This window comes from Lithobates pipiens, unplaced genomic scaffold, assembly GCF_037356315.1.
Source record: "Lithobates pipiens isolate NorthernLeopardFrog02 unplaced genomic scaffold, aLitPip1_a1.2 Scaffold_16, whole genome shotgun sequence".
In the NCBI taxonomy this organism is placed as follows: Eukaryota; Metazoa; Chordata; class Amphibia; order Anura; family Ranidae; genus Lithobates; species Lithobates pipiens.
This window is the reverse complement of record NW_027507748.1, coordinates 543,114,028-543,128,648: the sequence shown is the minus strand read 5'-3', so window position 1 is coordinate 543,128,648 and position 14,621 is coordinate 543,114,028. Positions and strand designations below refer to the sequence as shown.

The 14,621-nt window shown below is 43.9% G+C and overlaps 1 protein-coding gene across 1 annotated transcript in view; it reads left to right on the top strand.

Moving 5' to 3' along the window:
• PRKAG1 (protein kinase AMP-activated non-catalytic subunit gamma 1) overlaps positions 1 to 14,621 on the top strand; it is a 69,791-nt gene that overhangs the window by 22,179 nt on the left and 32,991 nt on the right. The window contains exons 2-3 of the mRNA XM_077483333.1: positions 14,346 to 14,400; positions 14,493 to 14,593. Coding sequence (XP_077339459.1) covers positions 14,346 to 14,400; positions 14,493 to 14,593 — 156 coding nt within the window. The remainder of the gene's footprint in view (positions 1 to 14,345; positions 14,401 to 14,492; positions 14,594 to 14,621) is intronic.

The following is a 14,621-nucleotide window of genomic DNA, read 5'->3' as shown; positions in this document are numbered from 1 at the left end:
CGCCCTTAGAAAGCCTGAAGGCGGTGCTTGGTTTTCGGGGCCCCGTACGCGGCTAGGCTCCCAAAAAGTCCCACATATGTGGTATCCCCGTACTCAGGAGAAGCAGCAGAATTTATTTTGGGGTGTTATTTCACATACGCCCATAGCATGTGTGAGCAATATATCATTTAGTGACAACTTTGTGTAAAAAAAAAAAAAAATTTTTTTTTTTGTCATTATTCAATCGCTTGAGGCAAAAAAATAAAATATTCAATGGGCTCAACATGCCTCTTATCAATTTCCTTAGGGGGTCTACTTTCCAAAATGGGGTCATTTGGGGGGGTTTTGTACTGCCCTGCCATTTTAGCACCTCAAGAAATGAGATAGGCAGTCGTAAACTAAAAGCTGCGTAAATTGCAGAAAACGTACCTTAGTTTGTAGATGTGACAACTTTTGCGCAAACCAATAAATATACAATTATTGACTTTTTTTTTACCAAAGACATGTGGCTGAATACATTTTGGCCTAAATGTATGACTAAAATTGAGTTTATTGGATTTTTCTAATAACAAAAAGTAGAAAATATCATTTTTTTTCAAAATTTGCGGTCTTTTTACGTTTATATCGCAAAAAATAAAAATCGCAGAGGCAATCAAATACCATCAAAAGAAAGCTCTATTTGTGGGAAGAAAAGGACGCAAATTTTGTTTGGGTACAACATTGCATGACCGCGCAATTACCAGTTAAAGCAGCGCAGTGCCAAAGTGTAAAAAGACCTCTGGTCATTTACCAGCAAAATGGTCCGGTCTGAAAGTGGTTAAAAGACAATTAGATAATTAACATGTCAATTAATACAGCACTTAAGGCAGTGTAGGTGACCAGACAGTCCATCTCTGGAAGTCAATGTGATCAGCTCTTTCAATGATCATGTATTGTTCAAAATTAACAACCAAAAATAGTCTTTGGGCATATACAGTGTTCCCGGAGTCTGTGTGTCTTGGGGGACATGGACCCGAATCTAAAGTAACACCACCTTAATGGTACCAAGGCATACAGCTTACAAAGAGCACCATTCCTCCAAATGCCAGGGCCCATAATCGCAAGCCGAGAGGCTAGCATTCAGTCCTCTCCAAAAGCCTCTGTCCTGGCTAGGTCTGTCACACTATGCAAGACCAGCCTTAGTGTATATTTATTGCGCATAATGCATATGTAATTTAAAGTGTTACTAAACCTATGAAAATAGTTCATCTGCCACTATATACCTTTTTGGATGATCTGTATATACCACGGTCAGTGATAAACTGCACAGTTTATCACTGAGAGTACTGAGAGTTCAGGTAGAAGGAGATTTCCACTTCAGCCTGTATACACGCCCACATGTTTAATGCCAATATCATGTGACCTGGCTAGCTCCGAGAACAAGTAAATATTCTTTCCAGCATAAAAGACACAACTGAGCATGTGTAGGTTGGCTACTCTGTAGCTACTCTGTTGGCTGCCTGTATTACCTGGCTTTCCCCAGATAGACAGTGCAGGAGGGGAGGATCTGTGCATATAGGATAAAACAGCCTTTTTTTTTTTTTTACACAGATGCAGAGGATTAACCCCTTAAGTTCCACAGTGAGAATAACAAGCATGGATATACAGGCTGATTTTACTGTTGTGGGTTTAGTAACACTTTAAGATTGTTATTAATCAATCCCTGAACCAATAATTAGCCTGACTTTTATGTAACTTAGTGGACTGATCGGTGTAGGTTGGTTCATAACCTCTATCCTGCTAACCTTTAGGTCATTTCTAAGAGTTCATGCACACTCTGTCAGAAAAACTACATAAAAAATACAGTAGCTCATATTGTACAAGAGTTTAAAGTGGTTGTAAACCCTTACAAACCACTTTGACCTACAGGTAAGCCTAGATTAAGGCTTACCTGTAGGTCCAAGAAATATCTCCCAAACCTATACGGTTTAGGAGATATTTGCCCGAAGACGGGCACCGCTGTCTACAGCGCATGCGCCGTAGACAGCGGTGCGCAGGCGCACTGAGCGTGGCATTCTCGATAACGAAGATGCCGTGCGTCTCGGCTCCTGTGCGCATGCGCGGGAGTGACGCCATCGCGGCTTCGCCGAATGACAGCGGCGGAGCTGCGAGACCCACCGAGAAGATGGATGCGCCGGACTACAGGGGACAGCAATGACTTTGCTGGCTCCTGTGTCAGGTAAGTGACACATAATGGGCTACTATGCGATGCATAGTAGTCCATTATGCTTTGCCTTTGCAGGGAATGAAAGAGGAAGTAAACCCATCAGGGTTTACTTCCTCTTTAAGGTAGTTTTATGGGCATTTGCTTTTATAAGCGTCTTTTCAAAAATATTCCCCTCTGCAAATTTTTCACTATAATCAATGTAAACTTAAAACTTTTCTGGCTCTAAATTCATCTCTTGAAACATGCCTCTAAACATACTGGGGGCAGGAGCGGCGTCTGTGGTGAAGCGGCGCTTTACCATCGGTTTTTGTGGCAGTATTCAGCCGCTAGCAGGGCGTTTTTAACCCCCACTAGCGGCCGGAAAAGGGTTAAAACCGCACACAAAGCACTGCTGCAGCGGCGCTTTGCTGGCGGTATAACCGCGCTGCCTCATTGATTTCAATGGGTAGGAGCGGTGAATGCACCGCTCCAAAGATGCGGCTAACAGGACTTTGGCTTTCACACTGGAGTGAAAGGGGCCAGATTTTTACAGGCGCTATTTTTTATCACTGTAGCACCTGAAAAACTCCCCAGTGTGAAAGGGGCCTTATTGTCCTAATGTACATAGTCAAGTAGAATAACATTGAGCTGCTTCTACAAACAGGGAAAAAAAAACACAAAACTCCTGTAGAAGCAGCATTTTTTGTTTTTTTGTTTTTTTTAAGCCTAGTGTGCATGGACCCCATTTTTATTTTACCCTTTTATGGCTAAACAATCTAAAGTGGTTGTAAACCCTCAGATATACCCAGTAAAGTAATTGGATGATACACGGACCAAGCATATCCTCCTTCAATGTGCAGAATTAACACAGGATCACTCATCTGTGAAAAGCCGGGGGCGGAGAGCTCTGAGAGCTGATTGAAAGTAAGGGACGCCCCCCCCCTTTCACATAGCACACAAGTACAGAGCTGAGGTTGTCAATCACAGACACCATTTTTCTCTTGGTGTCAGGAAAACTTGTCAGACGTGATGCATGCTTGTGTTAGAGAAATAAGGCAGCAGACAGAAATGACACTTAGCGCTCTGGATTGAGACAAGTATGCACTATAGAGAGATATGTTTTGTTCATATTTCATGTCTGAGGTTTACAACCACTTTAAGGTTTAAAGAAACATAGAAAAGCAGTGCCATAAAAATACTAAGCATGTTTAAATTAATTTACATTTGTGTCTCCATTTTAGGAACCTCTGAACTTTACTCTTTTATGGCCTTTAATCTTTAGTCTCTGATTTGTATGTAGCTTAGTCAACTGAACTATGCAGGGTGGATGATAAGCTCTAACCTGCTAAATCCATAGGTCATTACTAATTGTGTTTGACATTTTTATTGTCAGACAATAAAAGTTTTTTTAAAGAAAAATTGAATAGTGATGTCAAAGTGGCCCTTAAGCCTCGTACACACGGTAAGAAAACCAGAAGGGGATTGTTGTTTCACAGGCTGTTGTCCGAAGTTCTTACCGTTAGTACGCTTTTTTTCAACAATTGTTTTCCAATTTTCGGTCAACAAATGACTGGCTAGTAAACGACAGTTCCAAGTCAGATTTTTGGATGGTCAGTACACAAAACCGTTACACACAAGTCGAAAGTACAAACAAACATGCTCACAATCAATGCTCACCAAACAGGAAATTAGCAGAAGGGGCCCAAAGGGTGGCGCTCAAGAGCTGAAATTCCCCGTAGTACGTCACTTTGTGGCACAACAATTTGTATAACGTTGGTATGCAAGACAAGATCCTGGCACGCCCTTTTGACAAAAATCAGACGTTCGGTTGTCCAACAATCATACAGTGTGTACGAGGCTTTAGAGTCTCTTTTTTGTTTGGGTTATTTTGGGTCCTTTTTTGTCTTTTTTTTAACCTTGTTTTTTTCTGAGTTTAGCTCTATGTTTAACTCTGTTTCTGCTGGAAGTCTGTTCCAAGTATCCACTACTCGTTCACTACATGAGGTGTTTTTTTTGTTTTGTTTTTAGGGCCGGTTCACACTGGGGGCGATGCGAGGCGACACGACTTGCCTCGCCGCGACCTCAGCGGCGACTTGCAAATGACTTCTGTATAGAAGTCAATGCAAGTCGCCCCGAGGTTGCCCAAAAGTAGTACAGGAACCTTTTTTCTAAGACGGAGCGACTCGAGTCGCTCCTCTTAGAACGGTTCCATTGTACAGAACGGGGGCGACTTGTCAGATCGCGGCACGGCAAGTCGTGTCGCCTCGTGTCGCCCCCTGTGTGAACCGGCCCTTACAGATACATCAGTAGGCACACCAATACTTTGGCATGTTTTCACACTTGCAGGTTCCTTGTATGCTGTGGACCTTGAGTCCCCAGGTCCCTAGCGGGAACAGTACTATTCGTTTCTGTTTGACAATATATCTATCACTATTTAAACAGTTGCAGCTAACTTGGGATAATCCCTATGTTATATTTGTTACATGTTCCCATTCACATAGCATAGCTTTCCTTTTTTTGCTGAAAAATCACACTTGGCTTTCCCTTTTTAAATGTGATGTTAACCTCTTGCTCATCACATAACAGATATATGCATCTGCAAGAAGGGTGAGTTTTAGGCCTCATGCACACAGGGTGTTTTTACAGACACTTTTACCAGCATCAGACTTTTTCTTTTTTTAAAAAAAAAAAAGCTTAAACTCGCCTGCATATTATTCTATGTGTTCAAATACATATAGACATTTAGGAGCTGTTTGTGGTATAGGCATTTTCAAGCTGCAAAAAAAAAAGCCAGCGTTACAGCTGTAAAAACTTTTGGCATGGATTAACGACACAGCGTTAAAGCGGAGGTCCCGCAAAATTTTTTTTTTAAAAAAGTCAGCAGCTACAAATACTGCATCTGTTGACTTTTAAAATAAGGACACTTACCTGTCCAGGGTGCCCGCGATGTCGGCACCCGAGGCTGAACTGTCCCTCAGTCCTCGGATGCTGCCTCTGCCATCTTTGGTAAGTGAATCAGGAAATGAAGCCTTGCGGCTTCACTTCCCGGTTCCCTACTGCACGTACACTAGTCACGCTGCGCAATCCGAATGGTCTCTGCTGTCTCTGGGACCTGTGTGTGGCCCAGCAGACAGCACGGGGGGACGGAAAGAGGCGTAGATTCCCACGGGAGTCTATGCCCAGAATGGGTGCAAATACCTGTCTTAGACAGGTATCTGCACCCCCCTCCCCCCTGAAATGTGTCAGATGTGATGGGGGGGGGACAGAAAGAAGGGTTTCAATTTTTGTGTGAACCTCCGCTTTAAGCCACGTCAAGTGTTTTTTTGTTTTTTGTTTTTTGTTTTGTTTTTTATTGATGTGTCAAAAATGAATGCTTCTCTGAGAGCTGTCTTAACCACTTTCAGACCGGACCATTTTGCTGGTAAATGACCAGAGGTCTTTTTACACTTTGGCACTGCGCTGCTTTAACTGGTAATTGCGCGGTCATGCAATGTTGTACCCAAACAAAATTTGCGTCCTTTTCTTCCCACAAATAGAGCTTTCTTTTGATGGTATTTGATTGCCTCTGCGATTTTTATTTTTTGCGATATAAACGTAAAAAGACCGCAAATTTTGAAAAAAAATGATATTTTCTACTTTTTGTTATTAGAAAAATCCAATAAACTCAATTTTAGTCATACATTTAGGCCAAAATGTATTCAGCCACATGTCTTTGGTAAAAAAAAAGTCAATAATTGTATATTTATTGGTTTGCGCAAAAGTTGTCACATCTACAAACTAAGGTACGTTTTCTGGAATTTACGCAGCTTTTAGTTTACGACTGCCTATCTCATTTCTTGAGGTGCTAAAATGGCAGGGCAGTACAAAACCCCCCCAAATGACCCCATTTTGGAAAGTAGACCCCCTAAGGAAATTGATAAGAGGCATGTTGAGCCCATTGAATATTTTATTTTTTTGCCTCAAGCGATTGAATAATGACAAAAAAAAAAATTTTTTTTTTTTTTTACACAAAGTTGTCACTAAATGATATATTGCTCACACATGCTATGGGCGTATGTGAAATGACACCCCAAAATAAATTCTGCTGCTTCTCCTGAGTATGGGGATACCACATATGTGGGACTTTTTGGGAGCCTAGCCGCGTACGGGGCCCCGAAAACCAAGCACCGCCTTCAGGCTTTCTAAGGGCGTAAATTTTTGAGTTCACTTCTCACTAACTATTACAGTTTTGAAGGCCATAAAATGCCAAGATGGCACAAAACCCCCACAAATGACCCCATTTTAGAAAGTAGACACCCCAAGCTATTTGCTGAGAGGCATGTTGAGTTCATGGAATATTTTATATTTTGCCACAAGTTGCGGGAAAATTACAAACTTTTTTTTTTTTTTTTTTTTTTTAACAAAGTTGTCACTAAATGATATATTGCTCATGCATGCCATGGGCATATGTGAAATGACACCCCAAAATAAATTCTGCTGCTTCTCCTGAGTACGAGGATACCACATATGTGGGACTTTTTGGGAGCCTAGCCGCGTACGGGGCCCCGAAAACCAAGCACCGCCTTCAGGCTTTCTAAGGGCGTAAATTTTTGAGTTCACTTCTCACTACCTATTACAGTTTTGAAGGCCATAAAATGCCAAGATGGCACAAAACCCCCACAAATGACCCCATTTTAGAAAGTAGACACCCCAAGCTATTTGCTGAGAGGCATGTTGAGTCCATGGAATATTTTATATTTTGCCACAAGTTGCGGGAAAATTACAAACTTTTTTTTTTTTTTTTTTTTTTTCACAAAGTTGTCACTAAATGATATATTGCTCACGCATGCCATGGGCATATGTGAAATGACACCCCAAAATAAATTCTGCTGCTTCTCCTGAGTATGGGGATACCACATATGTGGGACTTTTTGGGAGCCTAGCCGCGTACGGGGCCCCGAAAACCAAGCACCGCCTTCAGGCTTTCTAAGGGCGTTACAGTTTTGAAGGCCATAAAATGCCAAGATGGCACAAACCCCCCCCAAATGACCCCATTTTGGAAAGTAGACACCCCTAAATTTAGGGGTACACTAGTGAGACTAGGTAATAAATGGCGGGTGCCCTGAAACTATAAAAAAATAACTAACCAACCAGCGTCACCTGTAACAGTTATATGGTGATCACTGGTGAAAGGGTTAACTAGGGGGCAATTAGGGGGCTTTATGCGGTAGTATATGGGGGTCCCTGGCGCTATAAAAAGCTGCAGCGAACCTAAATACCTACCTGCCTAACTAGCGTCACCTGTGACACTAATACAGCGATCAGAAAAACGATCGCTTATTAGGCTGGGTTCACACTGGAGCGATGCGGGAACGCCACGAATGCGCGGCGGGTTCCCGCATCGCATGCCTCCCGGCGGCAGTTCACACTGCCCTATGCGAACTGCTGGGAGTGTCAGTGAAATGTTACTGACACCCCCAGATCAGTTCGCATATCGCAGTGCGATCTGCAAACTCGGATCGCATGGTGTGAACACCCATACGATCCGATTCTGCTGCGGGCCAAAAAAAGGGTCCGTGCGAATTTGCGGCGGGTGCGGCGAATGGCTGAACTCGAATCGCACAGAGATCGGATGTGATTTGCAGTGCGGTGCGAATCACATCCGTTCTCATAAACCGCTGCAATGTGAACCCAGCCTTAGTGACACTGGCGACGGGGGGTGATCACGGGGTTAAACCTTTATTGGGGGGGTTAGGGGGGTACCTTAGAACTAAAGGGGGCTAACCCTAACTGCCCTAACAGTTATTAGTCACAAATGACACCCGCCGGGTGATCAGGGGGTTAAACCTTTATTAGGTAATAAATGGCGGGTGCCCTGAAACTATAAAAAAATAACTAACCAACCAGCGTCACCTGTAACAGTTATATGGTGATCACTGGTGAAAGGGTTAACTAGGGGGCAATCAGGGGGCTTTATGCGGTAGTATATGGGGGTCCCTGGCGCTATAAAAAGCTGCGGCGAACCTAAATACCTACCTGCCTAACTAGCGTCACCTGTGACACTAATACGGCGATCAGAAAAATGATCGCTTATTAGGCTGGGTTCACACTGGAGCGATGCGGAAACGCCGCGAATCCGCGGCGGGTTCCCGCATCGCATGCCTCCCGGCAGCAGTTCACACTGCCCTATGCGAACTGCTGGGAGTGTCAGTGAAATGTTACTGACACCCCCAGATCAGTTCGCATATCGCAGTGCGATCTGCAAACTCGGATCGCATGGTGTGAACACCCATGCGATCCGATTCTGCTGCGGGCCAAAAAAAGGGTCCCGTGCGAATTTGCGGCGGGTGCGGCGGGTGCGGCGAATGGCTGAACTCGAATCGCACAGAGATCGGATGTGATTTGCACTGCAGTGCGGTGCGAATCACATTCGTTCTCATAAACCGCTGCAATGTGAACCCAGCCTTAGTGACACTGGCGACGGGGGGTGATCACGGGGTTAAACCTTTATTGGGGGGGTTAGGGGGGTACATTAGAACTAAAGGGGGCTAACTCTAACTGCCCTAACAGTTATTACAGTCACAAATGACACCAATGCAAAAAAAAAAAAAAAAAAAAAAAAAAATGACATTGGTGTCACTGTGACTGGGGGGCAGGGGTAATTGGGGGGGTGATCGGGGGGTAAAGGGGGGGGTGTGAGTGTGCCTGGCATGTTCTACTGTGTGTGTAGAGTGTTGGTGCAACTTACTGATCCGCTCTCCTCCGTGTCGGAACGAAAAATACCGACACGGAGGAGAGAATACATCACTTCCTCTCCTGTGTTTACATTACAGGAGAGGAAGTGATGTCACCGGGGATTTCTATTCGTCGGGAGCGATCGCGAGGGGGTGGCCATGAATGAATGGCCGTCCCCTCGTCCGGGATCGCTCCCGTACGAATACCGACCGCCGCAGGCACCGGGCGGGGGCCCGATCGGGCCCCCGACCCGCGGGAGGCAAGGGACGTACATGTATGTCCTTATGCCTGCCCGTGCCATTGTACCGACGTACATCGGCGTGCGGCGGTCGGCAACTGGTTAACTGATCCGACTTTCAGCTCATTGATTTGAATGGAAGTCCCATCCAAGTCATCATGATCTGACATTTGGCAGGCAACTTGTGTTCTGAGGATCTTGAAGGGGACCTCCACGTTAAAATATAAAAAATGGCATGGGGTCCCCCTTCAGTCTGGTATGGATTTTCAGGGGAAACACCAAGTCCCCCCCCAAAAAAAGTCCTTTTAAAAAATAATGTTCCCCCATTGGAGCTCCAACGTGTCTTCTTCCTTCAGTGGTGTGTTCTTCCTGCAGTCTTCTCCCTCCCAGTGGTGTGTTCTTCCTCCAGTCTTCTCCCTCAGCTGCTGTGTTCTCCACCGCCGAACTGGTCCTCCTCCTTTGCTGCCTCCCGTTGTCGTGTCATCTCCGATGTCTGACAGTTTCCTATATAGCCATGGGGCGTGGCCACCTGGTGACGTCACCACAAGACTCCACCCCGTGCGATGTCACGTGGCACCACAAAGGGCGGAGTCTCATGGTGATGTCACCCGACGGCCATGCTCTATGGCTTTATGAGAACAGAGCTGGCACAACAATGGGAATCAGCATCTGACACAGAGCCCCCCCACCCCAAAGGACCCAACCTTCATGTTGAGGGCATGTGGCCTGGTATGGGCTGCATGCTCAGATAAGGGCCTGGTATGGATTTTGGTGTAGTTGATGCCGTGTTTTTTTTTTTTTTAATTTTTTTATTATTATTTTTTTTTTTTGGTGTGGGATTTCCTCTCCAAATCCATACCAGACTTAAATAGCTTGGCATGGATTGGGGGGGGGGGGGGACACTGTTTTTCTTTAAACCACAGGATCACTTTTATGGGAAGTGGAAGAGGTGCCCCTTCCTGCCGCATCCCGATGACAGGGAGCAGTGATCTCTGTCATGTCACAAGGCAGAACAGGGAAATGCCTTGTTTACATTGAGTCTGTGGGTCCTGCGGGCACGGTCACGCTGTACACTGAACATGCGCGTGTCGGTTAGCCCTGCCAATTAAAGGGGATGTACAGGTACACCTATTTGCCATTGTGCCGATGTATATCAGCGTGCAGCAGCCGGCAGGTGGTTAAAATTCACTTAAAAGGCTGCTGGTAGGCGGTGTTAAGGGATTAAGCAGAGGCTGGGGCGTTATGGTTATAATAATTAACCCTGTCTGTACTGTGCTGGCAGATCTACATTGTCCGTTGTAATCCATGTTGTGCCCATTGTTGTCCTAACAAAGGGTTGATTATCTCGAGGTTTGGGTGGTACACTCCATTGTAATGCACTTGAACTAATTGGTTCCTAATTACACACTGTAAAGCCTAGTACACAACATTTTGGGCATCATTGGCCGGTTCAATATAAACTGGCCGACATTTAGCCCATGTGTACTGGAGTTGGTCCAACAAAAGCTGGCTGCTCAGGGCATGACTGAAAAAGGTCTGCCAATGGCTGACCGGGGTGTTCTGGTGGGGGGGGAGGGGGGCATCTCCTTATCAGAACACAATAGCGCAGTAGGGGAGATCGCTGTACTAACTTTGGATAGTTAGTACAGTGGCTTCTCCTGAGCTGTCAGGTTTTTTTTTTTTTTTTTTTTGTTCAGCCCTGCTGGGTTAAAAAAAAATTATTAGTGTGTACGAGGCTTAAGCTGAACAATACAAGCTGCCTTTAGGGTCCTGTGTATGTCTGCTCCAAAAAACAATGAAAAGAGTAAAACATAGAGTATTTTTTTTTATTAAAGAAAGACAAAAATGGTGTAGCGCTTCTGTGGTGGTAAATGTATTCAACATGTACTCGAAAGGGTGGTCATATAGAAAAAAAACATTTAAATAAAATAAAGTTCATTTGAAATGGATATAGGCTTCCGTAGTGTAGCTGGTACGTGGATGGTTAAGCCGTTTCGAAGTGAGAGAGGAATCTTACTAAACGAATATGTCCATGTAAATCAGCTTGTCTGTAAACTTTAAGAAAATGTGGATAAATACTTCTTACCGACTCTGTTGGACTCACACGGTTGTATGACGGTTGAGTCAGTAAGGCTTAAGGTCTCGATCTAGGACCAAGGGGTGGATCGATGAGAGTCCGTCGAACTGGTGAGGAAACTCCAAACGACTGTATGCCCAACGATGTGTTTCACAGGTGGAACATCAGGATGGTTTCTAATTCAGCTCGGACGTGGCCCAGTACACACCAATACTCGAGTCACCCCAAAATGGAGTGAAAGATGTTGGGGGTTTAGACCGAAAAGGAAAAAGGAAAAAAGAAGAAAAAAGAGCTCCACATGGTGCGGGTCAGACGGTATAAAACGGTAATTTATTAAAAGTCAAAAAGTAAATAATGACTTGGTGATCACAAAGAAATAGAATAAAAATAGAAATAAAAGCAATGTAGGGTGCCAACAGCTAGCCCAAAAATTTTTTTTTTTTTATTGTTTTTAGGTTTGCTGTGGAAATAGTAACACATAATTGTATATTTGGTTGAAAATGTGGAATACACTTCCTGCAGCTAAGTAAAAAATAGACTATAAAGAAGAGATAAGAAGCCAAAGGATTAATTGGCAGATGGCTTCAGTAATCCAGACAAAATGGAATATGTTTCCCGGGACAAGAGTTGATGTAGGACTGTAGAAAAAAAATCAGAGCATTTGTTGGCAAAAAACATAAGTATAAGAGCTACTGACAAAATAAATTATTCATTGTGTGCAATGTCTGAGGCCAAAATGCTGTCAATCATACTAAAAATCGTAAGGGAAATAAATGACACTTTTTGGTTTGGGAGTGGTGAGTTGGTATGTTGTGTATAATTGTATTTACTTCCACATTACTGTGAAAATGCATTGATGTGAAGGTTTAATAGTCTCCTCTTGCTGCTTCTGTTACCACCTCTACGTCACACCCAAAGAGGGCCAAAAGTGGAACTTCCGCTTATCTGTCTCCCTCTTTCCCCCAAACCCCCCCCCCCTCCAGTGCCACACTTGGCACCCCATTTCTGTCTGACCTTGCCACAGCGAGGTACATCAGAAGTCCAGCCCCCTCCTTCCCCCTTCCCCTACTGTCGGGCCAGTAGGAGAGCACAGCTTCATGGCCGGGCTCCCTTAGCGGCAATGGTGGCAGAAGTGCCCTACAGCCGATGGAAACATGGGCTGCGATTCCAACTTCACTGGACTCAATCACAGGTAAGTATCCTAATATTAAAAGTCAGCAGTATGTGTAGCTGCTGACTTAATTTTTTTGAGGGGAAGGCGGCTTTAATAGAGATAAAAATGTCTGTAACCACTTCATTATTATCAGCGTATTACACTTCCTTCCTTTTCAAGCCAATTTTTTGTTTTCAGTGCTGAAATAGTTTGACAGTGAATCATGTGCCACTGAACCCAAATACACTTTATATAATTTATTTTTAGACAGTTTTTTTTTTTTTGTGATATTTATTAACCACTGAATTTTTTACGAGAAAAGGGAAAGGACTAACAAGTTTGAAAATCTTTTTATTTTTTCTTTCTTTCTGTTAGAAAGTTAGCAGCAAACCCAAAATGGTTTAATTCCTTTTTTTTTTTTTTAACCAAGAAAATACCTCAAGGTGATTTTTTTTTTTTTTCAGAAATATTTGGAAATTAAAGAAAAATTCCAGACATAATATATTTTTTTACATAGTTACGTTGTTTCAGCTTAAACCAATGTAACTGTGTATATACCATCCCTGGCCAATTCCCCTGGAACCTGGAAACAAGTGAATTAGACACTGTCACTCCAAGGAACCCCATTGCTTCTGGGTCCCATGGTAAGTGGCCAGCCTGATATCAGACCCTCAGCATAAAAAACATTCAGAGAAATCTTTGCATTTGCTGAATGAATGCAAAGCATTCTGTGATTAGACAAAGTTCTCCACCTCGTGCTCCACATGCTACTATTGAAGGCATTTTCTAATACCGATCATACCCCTTTACTCCTGCATGTTATGATTTATTAAAGAAGTACAGAAAAAAGCTTGTATGGCTGTACTTCTCCTGTGGATCACAGAGTGCAGTTCGTTATGCACTCCTGTGACCCTTTCACAGTAGACAGCGGGCTGGAGGCTGCTGTCGGCTGACGTCACAGAAGCCAGTCGAGGCTCGTGGAGAGCCTGAGCCAGCTTCTCCCGCCCCCTCCACAGCAGAGCACTCTGGTGAGCATGGGGGGGGGGGAGGTAGAGCAGACAGGGGTGACTGACAGTTAGCAGCTTTCTGCTCAGGGAGCTGTGAGAACCAAGCGATCGCTCAGTTCTCAGCCTTAGAGACGGTGGGGGACAGATCCACCTAGGTAAGTATGATTCTGAAAAAAAGAAAATTCCCATACTTCTTTTTTAAGAGATAAAAAAAAATTGGAAAGCTTTAATTGGCCTTTAACTATACACATACCTGTGTTTGTTTCATGCCTGGCTGTCAGATGTACTGAATCCAGAGTAAGGAATGTAGTCATTTTGTAAGAAAGTCACAAATGGCAGTTGTTTAATTTTTCAAAACAGCTATACCTTAAAGTGATTGTAAGGGTTGTAATTAGGGGGAACAAATTAAACTTGTTATACTTATCTGCTCTGTGCAATAGTCTTGCACAGAGCCCACCTGATCTTCTTTTTAGGTCCTCTGCCAGCGCTCCTGGCTCCTCCTACCCCACCGAGTGCCTCCAATAGCAAGGCTCTTGCTATGGGGGAATTCAAGCAGGCTCGCTCCCGAGCCACGCTCCTGTGAATGGACATTGTCTATTCAAACAAACAGCAAGGCTTGGCCCCACCCTCTGCTTTCTCCCCATTGACTCATTGGTTGTGATTGACAGCAGCACGAGCCAGTGGCTCCCACTGTTGTGAGAGCCAATTAGGAGGAAATTAAACCAGGAGAGATGCTGCTCTCATCTACATCTCTGGAACAAGTTGGGGCTCAGGTAAGTGTAAGGGGGGGCTGCACCCAGAAGGTTTTCTCCCTTAATGCATTAAGGGAAAAAAACCTTCTGCCTTTTGGTCACTGAGTGGAAGGGGGTACAATCTGTCAGGCTTTTATTTCTGTCTGCAAGCTTTCCCTGCAGGAATGGAGAAATAAAAGGTGTCACAAACCAGCTTCTTAGTAACTGAAATCAACACTTTAATATCATTCTATGTTTCAGGGAACTGTTGTGATTGAACCCAATGTAGAAGGAAAATGCGGGTCCCCAGTAGAAGGTAAAGGATATTTTGACAATATTTGGTCCATACTTATTCATCAGTCATGGTTTTATTGTTTAGCCTTCCATTATTTCTGTCTTCTTTCTCAGAATTGGACAGTGAAGTTTACACAAGGTTTATGAAGAATCACAAATGCTATGACCTTGTCCCCATCAGCTCAAAACTTGTAGTATTTGATACATCTCTTCAGGTAAGCAAACAAATGAACCATTTATCTG